Source organism: Drosophila novamexicana, unplaced genomic scaffold, assembly GCF_003285875.2.
Source record: "Drosophila novamexicana strain 15010-1031.04,08,12 unplaced genomic scaffold, DnovRS2.1 tig00000193-arrow-pilon, whole genome shotgun sequence".
Lineage (NCBI taxonomy): Eukaryota > Metazoa > Arthropoda > Insecta > Diptera > Drosophilidae > Drosophila > Drosophila novamexicana.
In genome coordinates this window covers 4446664-4464285 of record NW_020824787.1, presented here as the reverse complement: position 1 = coordinate 4464285, position 17622 = coordinate 4446664, and the positions used below count along the sequence as shown (strand labels likewise).

Sequence of the window (17622 nt, the reverse complement as noted above, 5' to 3'; positions counted from 1 at the left end):
GTCTCCGAGCTTATGAACTATATATGATATTGATCACTGACCGGATTTGACCATATATAATAAGAACGATCAAGACATATTACTTACTATATATTTTCTTTATTTCCTGAAATATTTTTATCAAACTTGGCACTTAAGAACTTCACTTTGCTCCTCTTACTAAAAATCGGTTAGGATCAAAATGTAAAATAAGCAATATATATTTAATTCTAAAGATATCTAGTTCAATGTCAGCAACAACAAGTTCACCCTATATCATATAGTAACAATCTCTTGGAGGTTAAATTTGTTGTATAAAAGGGTATTCAATCTTCGACATGGCGCCGGCAGCCGTTGTTTCTTGTTTTATTTTGTACCAAGCTTTTCAAAATGAACCGCCTCCGCCTGTCAGTAGCCACCCACAAGCACCCACCCATTAAAGTAAAAATAAAAAAAAAGAGGTCCTGGTCCCCCTTGCTCTTATAGCACACTTAGTGGACGCCGGATTAGCTGCGGTTGTGGCGCAACATGTTGGTTACCCGGCTGGCGGGCTGTCGGGCTGTCGTTCTGTCGTTCTGTTGGACTGTGTGTCGGTTGGCTTTTATTTGCGCTGCGGCTAGGGCTGAAAAGGGTTTGGATCCGCTGGGGTTACCCGGTACTTAATGGGCCACGTTTGCTGCCAAAACAATTAGAATATTCCGCCATGGAACAAGTGTAGCTGTTGATGTTAATATTTTGGGTTTTCTCCCGCTGTTATTATCGGCATCAAGCTTGCATAGAAATGTGATTTAATTTGAATTATTCACCCACTTGGTACATTTGAAATGGAAATGTGAAAATGACAGAGCGCACCCAGGGGGGAGGGCACAGCTGATTGTTATTGTGCGCTGCTCTTAATTCAGGCAAGTTGGTATTTTGCCGATACACCTCGTGCCGTGTCACTGTCTTGTCTTGGCCATTAATTTTACAGTACAAAAGCCCAGGTAACCAACCGGTTTTCTGAGGGAGAGAGAGAGAGCTCACATCTAATACCAAGTTCAAGGTCAAGATCAGAGCCGCAACCGCAGTGTGCATCACCAGCAAAACAGCATCACAAAGGTGTGACGATGTCTTAAAAGATATTTCAATCTTTGGCGCGGGCGGCGCCGTCCAAGGGACGAGGCCGGGAGTTGTTTGTCAGCGGCGAGCTGCACTCATGGGCAGTTAATTATATATACTATATATCTGTGGGTAAGTCAAACCGCTTTTTTTTTTTGTATTTTTTGTATTTTGCAATAGAATGCAATCAAGAGATTTTCCCACGAATTACGACGTTGCCATTGACTTTGAGACGTCAAGTGCTTAGCACCGAGAACTTGGCACGATTTCCACTTTGAAGCGCCTAAGAATGCGATTGCACAATAGTTGAGAATGCTAGACTATTAATACAAATAGGTACGTATTATTCTAGCTTAAAGTGTTAACGATTTTCAGCTGCGATTAAGAATGCAGCTCAAAAAAAAATAGAATATAAGAAATAATTTTAATTAAAATCTTAATATATTTAATGAATAATTAAATCAATCTAGCAATCCAAAATAAAATATATCTCGTTTCATATGCAGCTCAAGTTTTCTCGAATTAAGCATAACTTAATTAAATTCCCAAATCGAACCTAAGACAAGTTAATCTCTCATAAACCCAGCTCATTTTAAGCTTTATTTAATATTGCGTATTCTTGATTTCATTAAATTTGCCAATCGATTCCAAAGCAGATATATTTCGCATATGAGCCCAACCCGCTTTTGCTGAAAATTAATTTGAATTGAGTAGCTTGATTTAAGGCTATTTTCTGTTCAAATCAAGCCAATTTATGCTGAAACTGGTGCTTTAGTTAAAAATAAGCTTTAATTATTGCTTGTGTGAAGCTTATTGTTCCAAGCAACAACAATCCGCCCTCAAGCCCAGCCCATTATAAAAAACGTGTTCAATAAAATCAATTTTCTGCTTGATTAAAGCGAATTTAATAGGAATTTACCCAACAGAAAATGCATATCTTAAGCAAAGCAAAGATTAAAGTATGCAATTCTTGTTTTTTGTTAGTTTACAAAGTTCTAAGTAAATCAAAAAAAGAGAAGCGGAAGAGTAAATCGAGTAAACGCAGTCGTAAATATATATTCAGTCTATACGGATATCCTGAATATCTGTCCAGAGCTATGCGAGTTGCCACTTTGCTCTGGCAGTCACTTCCGTTGGACCGTTTTGCTCGGGTCTTGTCGAACTCTTGGCCATTTTGTGTGTGTAACCTGTTGCACCGGCTGCGATTTATATCATCGTAAAGGCTGCCATTTGAATTTTGGGAATTTAATTTTAATGCCAAGTAGGCTGCGGATGCTAAGGGCAGGCGGCTGGTAGCATGGATATATTTGGACACAGATACTGACGCAAAGCCGTGCAGTAAACCGCACAGTATATATGCCAGAATGCCAGAATGCCCAGGCACAGGCAGAGCCGCAGCCGCAGCCGCAGCCGCAGCCACATCCACATCGTCATCCATGCCATCGCACACGCGTCGCCCATTAGACGAGCCTGTCATTTTCTCGTCTAACGGAAGTTGTCTGTGTTAATGGAATTACATGAATTTCAACTCTGAACCACAGAGAAGGATGGCAAGCGACATTTCCGCTCTAGCTGTGCCTGCCTGCCTGCCAGCTGTACGGCCCATAAACTTTGGTGGTGAAAGTTTTTCGCAGGCGACCGGAAATGGAAATAGTAGCACATACAAACAAACACAAGCTATTCATTGAAGGACTCATCATATTAAAGCCTCAATCTTAATACAAACTAAATGTCCCAAGCTGCCAAACTATTGCTGGAGTTATTGCCAAGCACATCCCAAAAACATTGAACGTAAGCCACTCGAATATTTTGAAAGAAAAAATCTCTCATTTTAATTTAAAATAAATGCACTATGCTTTCATTGAACTCATTTAATCTCTTGTCATGCTGAAATTGTTTAAATTTCAAGAAGCTTTAATTTGAATACGTTTCTCACCTCTCGGCGATGTGGTGAAATACATGCACAGGCACAGGTGGCAACGCTGCCTGTAAATGGCAGCTCTGTTCCTTAAGCATGCGCAGCGATCATAGCTTGACTTGTAAAAGTAAATAAAATGTCGCCACAAATCGCATTAAAAGAATTAACGTTTTATATAAAACAAACAATTAAAATCAGTATTTGGTTGAAAAACAGCTGAAGTCTACTGCAGGGAAGGAGAGAGAGAGAGAGGAAGAGAGAAAGAGACAACACTCGTTAGACATTGGCCATGTTGAAGCAAGAAAAGGATAAACGCTGGCCGCGTGTCTTGACGCTCGAATTTTGATTTATTTTTGCATATTTAAGGTTATGCATTAACATAATGAAGGCGTTCATTTAATAGTTAACGCCTGCGCAGCTTGGCTTTTTATTAGCTGCCAGCATAATATTTACTATTTAAATAAAAGCAAATAGAAATTAGAATAAATGGGTGAGTAAAATAAATAAATGTAGCAATTAGTGCATCATAGTCAATTACTCACTATCATATCTTATTTGCCAAATATATCACCCGTTTATTTCCTGTAGCCCAGAAGCAGCTACCAGCCAAGTCTCCGCATGAGTCGGAGCAGATGGAATCCAATTTGGTTGCGGCATCCAATTCCATAATACCCAATGGCACGGTACTTCGGGTCATGGCCTATACGAGATGTGGCAGAGAGCCGGTGCGCACCACGATTACCATCAACGAGCTAATTGGCAAGGGTACTTTTGGCCGGGTTTACAAGGCGCAACTGGATCAATCGGAGCGACTGGTCGCACTCAAGCAGGTCGACTTCGATCCGTACATTCTGGAGCGCGAGCCGAAGATCATGAACTACATTGAGGGGCACTGCAATATTGTTCGTTTGATTATGTACTGTTACGCCCAACTGGGCCATACACGGCAAAACTATTTACTGCTGGCCATGGAGTATATGCCGATGACGCTCTCCGAGTTTATACTGCAGCAACGGGAGCGGCCGCTGCAGTCGATCTACGTGCGCGTTATCTCCTATCAGTTGTTCCGCGGCCTTGGCTATCTGCACTCGCACTTTATTTGCCACAGAGACATTAAGCCGGAGAATACCCTGCTGGATCCGTTAACGATGAATCTCAAACTGTCTGACTTTGGCAGCGCCAAATTCCTGCAGGCAAACGAGTCCAGCGCCACATACGTGTGCTCGCGTTTTTATCGTGCGCCCGAGCTGTTTGCCAAATGCGAAATATATGGCACCAGTGTGGATCTGTGGAGCGCCGGCTGTGTCCTAGCCGAATTGCTGAAGGGCAACGCGCTCTTTGCGAGCAGCAAACACGACCAGGCCCAGCTGCTGCATGTGATTGGCCTGCTGGGCACCGCGGGCCTGGAGCGAGCGCCACGGGTACTCGCCGCCAGCGGGCTGGACGCGGCTGAGGTTAGCGCTCGGCCCAGTTGGCAAACCTTAATTGGCAACTGGGTGCCCGAGGACCTGGCCGCCCTGCTGGATGACTGCCTGCAGTATGATCCCGCGGCACGCATCTCACCGCTGAGAGCCTGTGCACACGCCAGCTACGATGAGCTGCGCACCATGGACGCGCTGAATACCCCGATGCCCAATGGAGTCGGGCTGCCGCCATTGTTTAACTTCAGCGCGCATGAGCTGCAGGTTGAGCCGGGCTTGTGGATGCATCTATTACCGCTGCATCTCAACCAGTCCTTGGAGCAAGCCATAGAGCAGCAATAGAACTTCACACGCTAGTCAAGTGCAACACTAGATTTTTAAGTTTAAATAGTTAAGTCGCCAGAGGCTGTGCTAGTTATACAAATTTCAATACCCAACGTGAGGTGAGTACACTTTCCACCTCAGTTTATAGCCCCTGATAATAAAACTTAAGTTTAAGTTTAGCTTTTCCTTTACTGTTTCTTATTCTCTTGCCAATAGCAATGGCTTTTCTTTTATTTCTCATGCTCAGCGCTTCTTCTCTGCCCCTTCTGTGCTTATTGTAAGGCTTTCTGTGGTGGGTTTCTTTGTATAACACTTTAGTATACTCAACATGAGTTGAGTGCACGTTCTGTCCCATTCTATAATCTCCAGCAATATCCTTAGTTTTCCTTTATTATATCTATTCCTTTTGTATCTATTGTAATCAATGTCTTAGGTTGTATATTTCTTTTAATTTTATTTATAACTTTATTTATACCTAAATAGTAAACGTGAGGTGAGTACACCTTCCGCCCCATTGTATTACTAACAAAAATCCTTGAGGTTAGTTTTTGCTTTTCCGCTTCTATACTTATTGTAAGGCTTTTGTGGTGAGCTTTTTTTTAGATACTCTTAACGTGAGTTGAGTACGTTTTCTGCCTCGTTTTAGCATCCTTGAAAATGATAATCTTTAGGTTAGATTTTCCTATACTGCTTGAGGTTTTCTTTTTATTTTTTTATTACTATTTATATAAGTTATTTGGTCTATATAGTACATAGGCATTGTGGCCTATCTTTTGCTGTCATTTTGGGGCCAGTTTTCCGAGTTTCTCTGCCCTCGCCCTCTCGTCTAACTTACCTCTATCGCAGCGCCGATCTTTTAACAGATTTCCACTTGATTTTCCTTTTTTTACTTTCAGAACTCAGTTGATTCCAGTGTCGTGTCTGGCTTATCATATATATGTGTATATATTTTTGGTGTGGTTAAATCAACCATTTTGACAGACTTTCCCATAGCACGCATGGGACTCGAGGAACCGCTTTGAAATTCGAGACCCAAGTAGCCTTTGCGTAATAAAAAAGTCGACCATCGGTTTGACGGTCTGACAGTGGTTTAGTTCAACGTGTGCTAACGTAGTGTTAACATCTCGCCTAAAACAAAAAAATTAAAACTTCTGGAAAAATCGGGATAACTTTGAAAACAAACAAACGCATTTCTTCAAGACATCGGCAAATCGTGAAAAACTTCGCCGACATGGAATTGCCGTCGATGGTGGAGCGTTCCGGTAGTCGTCTGGTGGTGCGCAGCCTGGTGAGCGGTGCCACGGTCTATCAGACCGCAATGGAGGCCAAAGAAGGCGGCGGCGCGCCAGCTGCTGGGCGTGTCAGTGCGAATGCCGCGCACCCGCTGGTGGGCGCCGAGATGCTCGAGCGACAGCTTCAGATGCTCAACAACCGAACGGCCAGCCAGCCGCTGCCGCTGATCCTGCCGCTGGCCATTCCCAAGACTGTGCTGCCCGGCGATGAGGAGGGCAAGGAGCCGGCGGCGACGTATCTGCAGCTGGAGCCAAGGGCCGAGGAGGAGCTGCCGCAGTGCAAGATTAGGCGCAACTACAGCTGCAATGCCTGCGCCTTCTTCACGCAGAATCCGCGCAGCCATTTGTCGCATCTGCGCGATGTGCACGGCGAGAAGATTGTGATAAATGAGTGCAAGCTGTGCCTGTATGCCTCGCGGCACTTCCAGAAGCTGGTGCGGCACATGAAGATGGTGCATGGCTGCTCGGATGATGACAGCACTGGCATAGCTGGCAGGCGCCACTGCAATCGGGAGGCGCGCAAACGTCGCCTCGAGGAGAGCATCGAAGCGCCCATTATCGGAAGTGGGGTTGCTGGTGGTGCTAGTGTTCCTTTTGGTGGTGTTTTGGCGATCGGTGGAACGGCGCTGCAAGGTGGACCCTCGCTGAAGCAGCTGAAGAGCGAGCTGCAGCTGCAGGAACAGCAGCTGCTCAACAATGTGGAGGCCTTCAATCGACAGCAACAGCTGCAGCAGCTGCAGCAGATGGTCTCGCGCAGCGGCAACATATTCTCGATGGCCTTCGAGTTTCAGATGTGCATGCTGCCGCCCACAACCGGCATGAATGTGGCCAACAGCCGACCGCCGGAGGAGCCGGAACGTGAGCCGGAGAACAGCAGCTCCGATTCGGAGGAGCTGCCGCAGGCGGATGAATGTGCCACTCCCGAAGCACTCGATCTCTCCGCCGGCTCCTCGGTCACCCAGTACCAGTGCCAGAAATGCTCGTACAGCACACCGATCCGTGCGCGCTTCAAGAAGCATGTCAAGTACCATTCCATGCCGTTGATCAAGTGCGGCTCGTGTGATTTTCACTCGCCCTACAAGTGGAATCTGGACAGGCACACCAAGAACCATGGCGCCAATGGCTATTTCAAATGCGGCGTCTGTGATTTCAGCACCAATATCAAGCAATCGCTTACCATACACGAGCTCAACCACCATGTGACCAGACGCTCTGCAACACAGGAACATCAGCACAGCGGGACGCAGGAATCTACGGAGCCAGCGGAACCAGCTCTAGACACCGAGCCCTGTTCCAGTCCTGTGGAGACAATGGGCTCTACTTCGCCGTTGTCGGAGCTGCCGCCCATCATTTGCTCCCATTGCCAGCAACGAGTGCCCAATGCCATGGAGCTGGTCAACCATTTGCAGCAGTGCGAGCCGGCGCTGCGCAATACCACGCAGCTGGCCTGCGACATGGAGGTGGCTACGGATGAGGATTATCGCGGCGCTGGCAACGATCTCAGCTACTGCGGCATAGAAACGGCGCCCGGCTATGGCGAGGTAAGGCTCACACGCACACAAGCTGGACAAAAAGATTTTAACTTAAACTCTGCCCCAGGTTACCGAGCAGCTGCAGCCGGAGGACTCAGATGCACTGAAGAAGGTTTTCAAGTGTCCACACTGCACATTTTGGGCGGCCACCGCATCGCGCTTCCATGTCCACATCGTTGGCCATCTGAATCGCAAGCCATTTGAGTGCTCGCTCTGCTCGTATCGCTCCAACTGGCGCTGGGACATAACCAAGCATATTCGACTAAAGGCCATGCGCGACAAGTCGCACATCCAGGCCCAGGTGCTGATGAACGACGAGACGGGCAGACGCAATTATGCCAAATACAATCAATATCTGACCCTGATGAAGGTCAGTGCGGAGCAGGCAGCTGATGCCAAGACCATGCGCTGCGGCGAGATGCAGCCGAGCAGCGCCGAGCAACAACAGCTCCTTACTGTGCCACCGTTCGAGGAGGAGCACAGCGAAGCCCAGTTGGGCCTAGAATCGCACACAGAATCGTTGGCTGCACTCGATTTGCGTGTCTCCTGCAAGCCGTACGCGGAGCAAGCTCTGGCACCGAACGATCTGCTCAATGAGCGCAGCTTTCCGAAGCAAAAACAAAGCAAGAAACAACACGATGAAAACCAGACACAGCTATACAGTAAATCCAGCAAGCACCCACAGGACTCTGCCAAAAAGGATCGCTATCATCACGCGCTCTATGACACGCGCAACTAAAGCGAGACTTTTTGCTATTCCACACATCTTGGGCAGCTCCAAAAAACAGACTACTTGGTTTGCTTGGGATTACAATACTTGGAATTGTTTTAAATTCTTAACGACAGACGGACATTGGAATTGTTCTGGGTTTAGTTTATACAACATTTTATTTTCTCTCTATATAGTTACGTATTTATCGTTTTTTTTTCATACTCCAATAAACTGCGTTAAATGTTTCACTTGAAAATTGAAATTAAAATAATCTAGAAATAAAAGTTAGTTTTTCCAAAATAAAAATGTTGCCAGCTTTAGGTGCTAAATTGATCGAATTTAAATGTATGTAATTATGTATGTATGTATATGTGTATGGGTGAATGTGTGAATGTGTGTGTGTATGTATGTGTGTATGTATGCGTGTGTGTGTGTGTGTATGTATGTGCGTTTATATGTATGCATGCATGTAAATTGTCTTCAATATCAATAGCAGACCAATTTGTTCTGTTGCGCTGCAAATTTAAATAACAACGTAATTATTAACGCTGCCCTCCTCCTCGATTCTCAAAATTTTAAGTAAGGCCAGCGGGCTTCACTTATGAATTAGGCGCAGGTGGCTTCAACGCTGGAAGCTGTGGAGCCGGAGGAGCACCAAGGGGGCGGAGCAGGAGGCGTAGGTATGTATGTAGGTATGTAGGTGTGTAGGTATGTAGGTATGTAGGTATGTAGGTATGTAGATATGTAGGTATGTAGGTATGTAGGTATGTAGGTATGTAGGTATGTATGTATGTATGTATGTATGTATGTATGTATGTATGTATGTATGTATTTATGTATGTATGTATGTATGTATGTATGTATGTATGTATGTATGTATGTGTGTGTGTGTGTGTGTGTGTGTGTGTGTGTGTGTGTGTGTGTGTGTGTGTGTGTGTGTGTGTGTGTGTGTGTGTGTGTGTGTGTGTGTATGTGTGTATGTATGTACGCACGCATGTATGCATGCGCGCATGCACGCATGTACGCACGCATGTATGCATGCGCGCATGCACGCATGTATGTATGCATGCGTGCATGCATGCATGTATGTATGCATTCGTGCATGCATGCATGTATGTATGCATGTATGCATGTTTTTTCACATGAATTTTGAATTGATCACCAATCAGTTAGTCAGTTAGGACAAACAGTTTTACATATAGAGATAACATATGAGGATACAACAAAAAAATTTTTATTTAAATTTATAAAACTTGTATGGTTGTCCAATGTGGATATAATTTTGTAAAAGTTTTGTAACATCACTTATATTAAGGTTGGTCATGGCATATTTGTTTCGATTAGAGATGCTAGTGCGACTCGGGGAAAACTTAAAAACATAATAACATTGATAATTAGTCAAGTTTATCTTAAAAAAACATAATAGGGTTTCAGTGTCTCAGTTTCTTTACCGAAATAACATGCAGATATTTAATATAGTGATCCGATCCATCAAACTAGTTTAAACATAGACATACATATACATACATGACGGGCAAAGCTATGAACGACAAAAGAATATAATATGCATTCTTGAATGTTTACATGATCAGTTGATCACCTAATACTACCCTTTGCAACGGTATTATAAGGCGCTGCCTCAACACATTAAAATCTAAAGAATTCCTTGACTGGAATTTTAAGCATAGCATCTGTAGAAGACTAGCAAAGCGTTAAGGCATTAATTCAACATTGTGTTGAAAATATGTATTAGTTTGTTATGGTTATTAATTACGGAATAAGTATATTATTGCTGATCGAGTATTTAATTTATATGTTAGTTTAGGATAAAGTTAATATTTAAACATAGAATTTGGAGGGCTTAATGATAATAATAACAGTAAGGACATTTATATTTTGATTTAGCTAAGCTAAATTAACTGTTTGATTTGAGATTCACTAGCCTAAAAATGAGCCAAAAGTTTGATCACGCGCTGATCACAGCAAACATTCTTGTATGAAAAATAATACTATGCATAGTAATACGACTAGCGGCACTAAGAAGCACAACTCGTCAACGCCAAGCGTTGACAGAAGGTTCCAAAGGTCGATGGCGAGATAACGAGCCTGTAACAGCCACGGATACGCCCATGCCCATAACTAAGCCGTCTGGCATTGGACGCTTTCGAAGTGTGGCGATTGGCCATTAAATTCATCATCATCTTCGGTGTCGGCGCGACGCCCCTGCGACTTATAGTCGGTCATCTGTACGATTTCCGCTTCGGGCGGTACAACAATGCGTTCACGCGGCGGCAGCAGACCCTCCAACGTGGCTAGCTGAGCTGGCGTGGCGAAATCGTTGGCCGGAAAGTTGACCTTAAATTGTAAATAAAGATCCCCATGATCTTCTGGCTTGTTAAAAACAGGCATGCCAGATCCGCGCAACATTTTAATGTGGTTGTGTCGCAGCACCTCGCCCGGCTGCGTGCGTATGCAAACGTTTCGTCCATCCAGATGCTTAAAGCAGTGCGAATAGCCACACAGGGCCTCTGTCAGATTTATCTCTAAATCGTGCATGTAGAGATTTGAGTGACGACGCTGAAAGAGCGCGTGCTCAGCCTGTACCATGATCACATACAGATCTCCAAATTCACCGCTGCGCAATTGATGGCCCTCATTGGCAAAGGGCATCTTCAGCATGTGCGGCATGCCGGGCTCAATATCCACTGTGCGCTTCATTTGTTGCTCAACAAAGCCGGTACCGGTGCACGGCTTGCAGCGCATCGTCTCCTTAATGTTGAATCCTCGACCATCGCAGCTGGGGCAAACCTGGACACACATTGGATATTAGGTAAGAAATACTGATTTCTGGTTTTACTCTTACCGCATCGAAAGCGCCAAGACCCATAAATGTAAATGCTGCGGCACGGCCAACACCGCCGCAGGCCTCACAGGGTTCGCGCGCATTCGGTGGACCGCCGTCACCATTGCACTTGTCACATAGCTTCTGCCGCTTGTAACTCACCGATTTTTGTTTGCCACCCACGTACATTTCCTCTAGCGTCAGCTCCATTCTTATCATTATTCTGCCGTCGCGTCTGCTACGTTCGTTGGACGTGCCGCCAAATGGGAACCATTGGGCAAAAAATTCCGAGGTATCGGTGAATCCTTCCGCGCCCTCCTGCAGTCCCTTGATTCCATGGCGATCGTAGATGCGACGTTTCTCCGGATCGGAGAGTACTTCATATGCAAACGATATTTCCTTAAACTTGTCGCCCGAGTCGGGGTTCTTGTCCGGATGAAATTCTTTCGCCAATTTGCGATAGTTCTAAGTTAAGCGCGTTGTATTAAAATTGAAATGGGTAATAAGACCTCGCACCTTCTTGATTTCGTCCGGGGTCGCATCTTTGGTCACGCCAAGTACTTTGTACAAATTTAGGTTTTCCATTGCGATTGCGCGGTAGACCCTAAATAAAACGAAAATGCCCACACATACTTGTATGAATTTTGAATATTTTATGATTGTGACACAATAATTTTTAGTTCATATTGCTATGATGCTTATGTGTTTATGTTCTCTTTTTATTTTCCTATTCGCCCTATACCAATAATCCCATGCAAAACAGCTGTGTTAGCAGCTGCGCAGGCCACAGTAAAAGCTTACCGAACTCTTAAAATATAGCCACTCTACTTATTTTTTATTGTATTCCTTAATTATTCATTTTTAATTTTGTTTTCGTAACCAAATACTATAACACTTCAAAATCAAAGAATGCAAAAGAAAATAGTAAGTGCATTGTTAGGGGTGACTGTGGCGACAACCAAAAAATAAGTGCTGTAAAACGCAAAAATATGCTATATATGCATGAACAAGGGTCAGCCTAAATAAAAAACCGTATCACGATAATATCAAACTATTCTATATTTAAATATAATATGTTTACCTAATATTGCATATCTACATATATATTTTCACGTATGATCCCTATATATAAGGTATTATTCCCTTTTTTGCAGTCGAACACCACATTATTGTTGTGTGACCATATGCTGGTTGCTTGCAAAATACCGACATGAGTCATCAATGCGTGTCTCTGAAGATAACACGCTGGGCGTGGTGAAATTTAATTATTTGTTCCAACGTTTGCTTTGGGCACACTGGGCGGTCTGTACGTCACATCATCGGAAAATTTTCCAGAAATTACGTACAAATTTCACGAAAATACTTAATTGAAAATTATTTTAAAAAATACACAAATTTTAATTTAAACGTAAATATCGGATATAAAAGTGTTTAAATTAAAAAAGTGCATTTTTTATCAGCTAAACAAAATTTTTACGCAAGCAAAATGGTTGCAAAGTAGAGACGTAAAAATTTTGTGTGTGTACCAACGAAAGAGAGGAGAAAACGGAACGCGAGAAAGTAAAAAGAAGAAATCGTAACTACCCGCTGGTAGTGTGCGTGAGTGTGTGGTAAGAAGCAGACAAAGCGAAATAGACGAATACTGTGTTGCGCCTGGAAAAATGATGGAAAACTATGAGGACATGAATATCCGACTAGGACACATCAACTCGAAAGAGCTTATGGCTGTCCATGAAGTCAAACTACAAAACGGACACGATGAACTTAACAGTTTTGAAAGCTCACAGTCGAATTTTGATTTTGGCGCTGAAATTCTGACAACAAACGTTAAGCCAGCAGCAGCAGCAACAGCAACAACATCATCAGCAGCAACAGAAGCGACGACGCCAGCAACAAGCGAAACGCAACCAAAAGCAAATAGTGAAATCAAAACAAAAACATTGCCTCAAATGGGAGAACAAAAAATTGGCGCCAATCGAAATGACAAAAATCAAATAAATGAATTGGAGCAAAGTGACCAGCATAGAAAAAGTCTGGACAAGTCCTTCTCCGAGGCGGATGATGACGATGAGGGGGATGAGGATGAAAATGAAGATTACAAATCAAGGTATATACCGTTAAACGAGTTGATGCAAAATATTTTACAGTTATTGGTGACATGCACAAAAACCCAAAAAAATAACAAATTTAACTTATTCATACATCTAATACTAATGTGTAACTGGCCAAAACAACATATAATTTTTTGAGCAAAGAAGTTCGAACTGTATTTGGAAATTTTAGTTAAATAAAAATTAATTTATTTTATTTTATTACTGGTTTCTTTTTTTGTAACACAATTGGCAAACATTTTCAGTATATGAGCTGGAAATCTAAATAGACCCTAAAACCATATTTTGTTTAAAAAATAATTATTTATAACTTTTTTAGCTGGGCCAACAGCGATGACGACGATGACGATGACTCGTCCAGCTCGGATTGCTCGTCGGTGGGTCGCAGCGACTGGAAGCTGCGTTGGCTCCAGCGCGAATTTTACACTGGTCGCGTGCCACGCCAGGTTATTGCCAGTATAATGCCGCACTTTGCCACTGGGCTGGCCACGGACACAGACGACTCGGTGCTGTGGGACTATCTGGCACACCTGCTCAACGAGCCAAAGCGTCGCACCAAGCTGAGCAACGTGAACACTTTTGACGATGTCATCGAACTAGTGCACAAGTCGGAGAGGATTATTGTACTCACTGGAGCTGGTGTGTCTGTATCTTGCGGCATACCTGATTTTCGTTCCACAAACGGCATCTATGCACGGCTAGCGCATGATTTTCCCGATTTGCCCGATCCACAGGCCATGTTTGACATTAACTACTTCAAGCGCGATCCCCGGCCTTTCTATAAGTTTGCTCGTGAGATTTATCCAGGCGAATTCAAGCCCTCACCATGCCACCGATTCATCAAGATGCTGGAGACCAAGGGCAAACTGTTGCGCAACTATACGCAAAACATAGATACATTAGAGCGTGTCGCAGGCATACAGCGGGTCATTGAATGCCATGGCTCTTTTTCGACGGCCTCGTGCACCAAGTGCAAGTACAAGTGCAATGCCGACGCCCTGCGAGCGGATATCTTTGCCCAGCGCATACCCGTCTGCCCCCAGTGCCAGCCGAATGTGGAGCACAGTGTTGATGCCTCTGTCGCTGTTACAGAGGAGCAGCTGAAGCAGCTTGTCGAGAATGGCATCATGAAGCCCGATATTGTCTTCTTTGGTGAAGGTGAGTACTCACTTTAATTTTAGCTAATAATTTAAGTTTAATTAATTAATTAAGATTCAGTCTCTCATTAAAACCAATTTGGCGAAGGATATGTTGAGATGCTGCCAACTTACCTTCGTACAAAATAAATTCTGGCAACGCCACATTCCGACCATCAACTGCTTATGGTTCTAAATGAGACATTTTAAAAAACTATGACGTTTTCCAACACTCAACATTGTTGTTAGTACTCAACAAAAGTTCAATTTTATGACAAAAAATATCATTTTTATGATCTGATGAGCGCAAAGGGGCGTCTTATAAAATCTTCATAGAATATTTATAGCATAGGCATATTTCATATATAACTTGTCTTGTTTACAGGATTGCCGGATGAGTACCACACAGTTATGGCCACGGATAAGGACAAATGCGATTTGTTGATTGTGATTGGCTCTTCGCTGAAGGTACGACCCGTCGCACACATTCCCAGCAGCATACCCGCCTCGGTGCCGCAAATATTGATCAATCGCGAGCAGCTGCATCATCTCAAGTTCGATGTTGAACTATTGGGCGACTCGGATGTGATTATCAACCAAATCTGTCAACGTCTTTCGGGCTCCGGTTCCACCTACGATGACAATGACTGGAAGCAGCTATGTTGTGACGATCAAGTGTTGCGTGAATCCAAGGAGCTACTGCCGCCGACAGAGCATCATTATTACCATCATCATCGCCACCATCATCGGCATCGAAGCTCGGAGAGTGAGCAACAATCCCAACTGGACACAGACACCCAATCGCTAAAGTCTAATGGGTCTACTGATTATTTGCTCGGCTCCTCGGCAGGCACATGCTCCGACAGCGGTTTCGAGTCTTCCACATTCACGGCAGTGCACAGCAAACGCAACCACCAGCAACAGCAGCAGCAGCAACCACAACAAATCTGCAGCAGCAGCAGCATCAACAACCACAGCAACGCAGCCGAATGCGCCGCCATTGAACGTATCAAGAGCGACATACTTGTGGAATTGAATGAGACGGCATTGAGCTGCGATCGGCTTGTAACTCCAGCGGCAACTAGCTCAACGTCCAGTTATCGTCATCTCTCCATTGACTCCTCCAAGGACAGTGGCATTGAGCAATGCGAATTCTCCAATGCCAGTAATATCGAAGCCAATCGTGGCTATGCCAGTAATATGGATCCCAGCATTGCTGCGAATATGGTGGTGGAAACAAAGACAGCCGCACCCAGCTTGACGCCTACGCCGCCGCAGCGGCCGCAGCGTCAGACTACGGCTGAACGTCTGCAGCCCGGAACGTTCTACTGCAATCCGAACGGTTGCTCGTATGTGTTTCCAGGCGCTCAGGTGTTCTGGAATAGCGATTGCAGCGATGACGAGGATGATGATGATGGCGCAAGTGTGCGCGACGGCGATCTCTTTGGCAACGTTGTGGCCAGCGACGAGGAAGCGTGCGATTTAAATGCGGTGCCCCTGTCACCGCTACTGCCGCCAGCCTTGGAAGCACATATTGTCACCGAAATTACCAATGGCAGCGCCATGGATGTACCAGTTGCACTCTCTGCCGCGAGCAGTCCCAGCAACAAGCGACGCAGTACAGCTTCCACCGAAGAACAGTCGCCTGCGCCATCGTCAAGCATCAATCCCGAAATTGAATCTGATACGCCGCCCATTAAGAAGAGGCGGCCCAGCGTAGTGGCTGCCACAGCTGCAGCTGCATTAACAACTGTGTAAATGTTTAGATAAGTTAATTATTTATTTCAATTGCGACTTGGAAGTCAATTGAATTTGGACTCAAGAGCCTAAACACTATTTAATGTCTAGAGAAGCTCAACACAAACTGTATTTGAGGCTTTTTTCTATTTTGATTTGTCTATTGTTTTCTTCGAACTCTGAAAGCCCAAGTTTTGTAGTTGGTTCTACGCAACCCCCTTTGATATTTTTTGCAAATTTAGTACATATATTTATTCAATATGCGAGTGTGTAAAATGTTAGTATTTTTATCATGTTAAGTTGTTGTTGAGGCCTTTTAGTTAATCCACTGAAAGCTGGAGGGAAATGCACGCAAATTCCAAAACAATTTGCATATCGTTAGCGCATGTTGCTTCAATATTCAAATTAGGCTAAGCTTGAAAGTATATAATAGTAGATTTAACTTTTTGTAGCATTTAAGATCTGGACAAAAGAACACCCTGTATATAGGCATCTTTGTATATGTAATTTTTTCTATTTCCTATAATTAAATATTCTGTTTCCTTATTTCTAACTTTCGGTTATGGCAGCTTTATATATAAACATATTTGCATTCACATTTACACTTCACACACACACACGCACACTCATTCTTATACAAACACACACACACACACAGTTATATATTAACTTGCCGTAGAGTGCGAGTTAGAATGTTTAATCAAAAGTTTAGCATAATTATCAAACAAATCATAATAGCCACCAAACGTATGTGTAAAAAATGATATACTAAGCACTAGTTGTAATATACCAATCTATAATGTATTAATGTCAAAAACAAAAAAAGTAATAAATCAATTTATTAAAAGTTGTTGAGCAGCTACAAAGGCATCCATCCGATAATTGGGTTTATATTGGTGTCGAACTGGCAAACAGAAAACTGTTTCGAAAATAATTAATAAAGCTGTTGCAATGTGTTTTACAGAATACTTATATTATTCCTAAGTCATTGTAAAAAAAATTAATATGGGTTCAGTTAACGGCTCGAACCAGGTTCTTGTCTAGAGCTCGTGAAGGTGAAGCTATTGGTTCAAACCTTAGTTTAGCTTATGTTCAAAATTCGAATGAAACAATTTATATTACAATCGCCCAGTGTACTGAAAATATTGAAATCCGTATATATTTTCTTATACAAAATCAGGGCTAGATTTGACCTCTTCCCAAAATTGGCATCTACCGAATATGGATAAATGCAATAATTGGGACCAAAGTTATTAATACTTTGGAGTTGGGTCTGCCATTTCCTTTTGTTCCGAAACATAAAAATATATTTCGTGCTTGAACCAGATTTTCGGCATTGTTCTAATAACAATAACTATCTAATTTTGCAAGGTCGAGTAATAACCATTTTACATGTTTTTGTATACCAATTCCCCTCTATGCGAATCTCAAATATTCATGCTTTGACTAAAAATCTGTTCATTCTCAGTATTGTGTACGCTTTTCGAAAGCGAAGGAGATCCCAGACAAATTGAATTGAA

The 17622-nt window shown here is 43.4% G+C and overlaps 3 protein-coding genes across 5 annotated transcripts; 2 read left to right on the top strand and 1 right to left on the bottom strand.

Moving 5' to 3' along the window:
* The first annotated feature begins 3469 nt into the window (after positions 1-3469).
* On the top strand, positions 3470-8665 carry LOC115759070 (zinc finger protein 142). 2 transcript variants are annotated; one of them, XR_004017487.1, is made up of 3 exons: positions 3470-3485; positions 3584-4859; positions 5637-5934. XR_004017487.1 is itself a non-coding variant. In XM_030699900.1 (3 exons), the coding sequence occupies exons 2-3, from the start codon at positions 5972-5974 to the stop codon at positions 8301-8303; spliced, it is 2274 nt and encodes a 757-aa protein (XP_030555760.1). In that variant the 5' UTR covers positions 4761-4859; positions 5637-5971; the 3' UTR covers positions 8304-8665. The 2 variants fall into 2 exon arrangements, 1 of the variants encoding a protein (XP_030555760.1); XM_030699900.1 differs by lacking the exon at positions 3470-3485 and adding an exon at positions 7632-8665 and having other exon boundaries at positions 4761-4859; positions 5637-7573.
* A 21-nt stretch (positions 8666-8686) lies between these two features.
* Positions 8687-16987, top strand: LOC115759069 (NAD-dependent histone deacetylase sirtuin-1). 2 transcript variants are annotated; one of them, XM_030699897.1, is made up of 4 exons: positions 8687-8956; positions 12273-13225; positions 13549-14387; positions 14751-16987. In XM_030699897.1, the coding sequence occupies exons 2-4, from the start codon at positions 12780-12782 to the stop codon at positions 16121-16123; spliced, it is 2658 nt and encodes an 885-aa protein (XP_030555757.1). In that variant the 5' UTR covers positions 8687-8956; positions 12273-12779; the 3' UTR covers positions 16124-16987. The 2 variants fall into 2 exon arrangements, with proteins under 2 accessions (XP_030555757.1, XP_030555758.1); XM_030699898.1 differs by lacking the exon at positions 8687-8956 and adding an exon at positions 11087-11106.
* Positions 10092-11803, bottom strand: LOC115759071 (dnaJ homolog subfamily A member 2). Its single transcript, XM_030699901.1, has 3 exons — positions 11635-11803; positions 11140-11583; positions 10092-11084 (listed from the first exon to the last, which is right to left on the bottom strand). Exons 1-3 carry the CDS (start codon positions 11701-11703, stop codon positions 10416-10418), a joined length of 1182 nt encoding a protein of 393 aa, XP_030555761.1. The 5' UTR covers positions 11704-11803; the 3' UTR covers positions 10092-10415.
* Positions 16988-17622: the final 635 nt, after the last annotated feature.

What these genes read in the sequence shown, in the direction of transcription:
- LOC115759070 (XM_030699900.1), top strand. Translation starts at nt 5,972, where the DNA reads ATGGAATTGCCGTCGATGGTGGAGCGTTCCGGTAGTCGTCTGGTGGTG. An exon ending in CGGCGCCCGGCTATGGCGAG is followed by an intron (nt 7,574 to 7,631) that starts GTAAGGCTCACA and finishes ACTCTGCCCCAG; the next exon opens with GTTACCGAGCAGCTGCAGCC.
- LOC115759071 (XM_030699901.1), bottom strand. Translation starts at nt 11,703, where the DNA reads ATGGAAAACCTAAATTTGTACAAAGTACTTGGCGTGACCAAAGATGCG. An exon ending in CCCCGGACGAAATCAAGAAG is followed by an intron (nt 11,584 to 11,634) that starts GTGCGAGGTCTT and finishes CGCTTAACTTAG; the next exon opens with AACTATCGCAAATTGGCGAA. An exon ending in GTCTTGGCGCTTTCGATGCG is followed by an intron (nt 11,085 to 11,139) that starts GTAAGAGTAAAA and finishes ATGTGTGTCCAG; the next exon opens with GTTTGCCCCAGCTGCGATGG.
- LOC115759069 (XM_030699897.1), top strand. Translation starts at nt 12,780, where the DNA reads ATGATGGAAAACTATGAGGACATGAATATCCGACTAGGACACATCAAC. An exon ending in AATGAAGATTACAAATCAAG is followed by an intron (nt 13,226 to 13,548) that starts GTATATACCGTT and finishes TAACTTTTTTAG; the next exon opens with CTGGGCCAACAGCGATGACG. An exon ending in TATTGTCTTCTTTGGTGAAG is followed by an intron (nt 14,388 to 14,750) that starts GTGAGTACTCAC and finishes TCTTGTTTACAG; the next exon opens with GATTGCCGGATGAGTACCAC.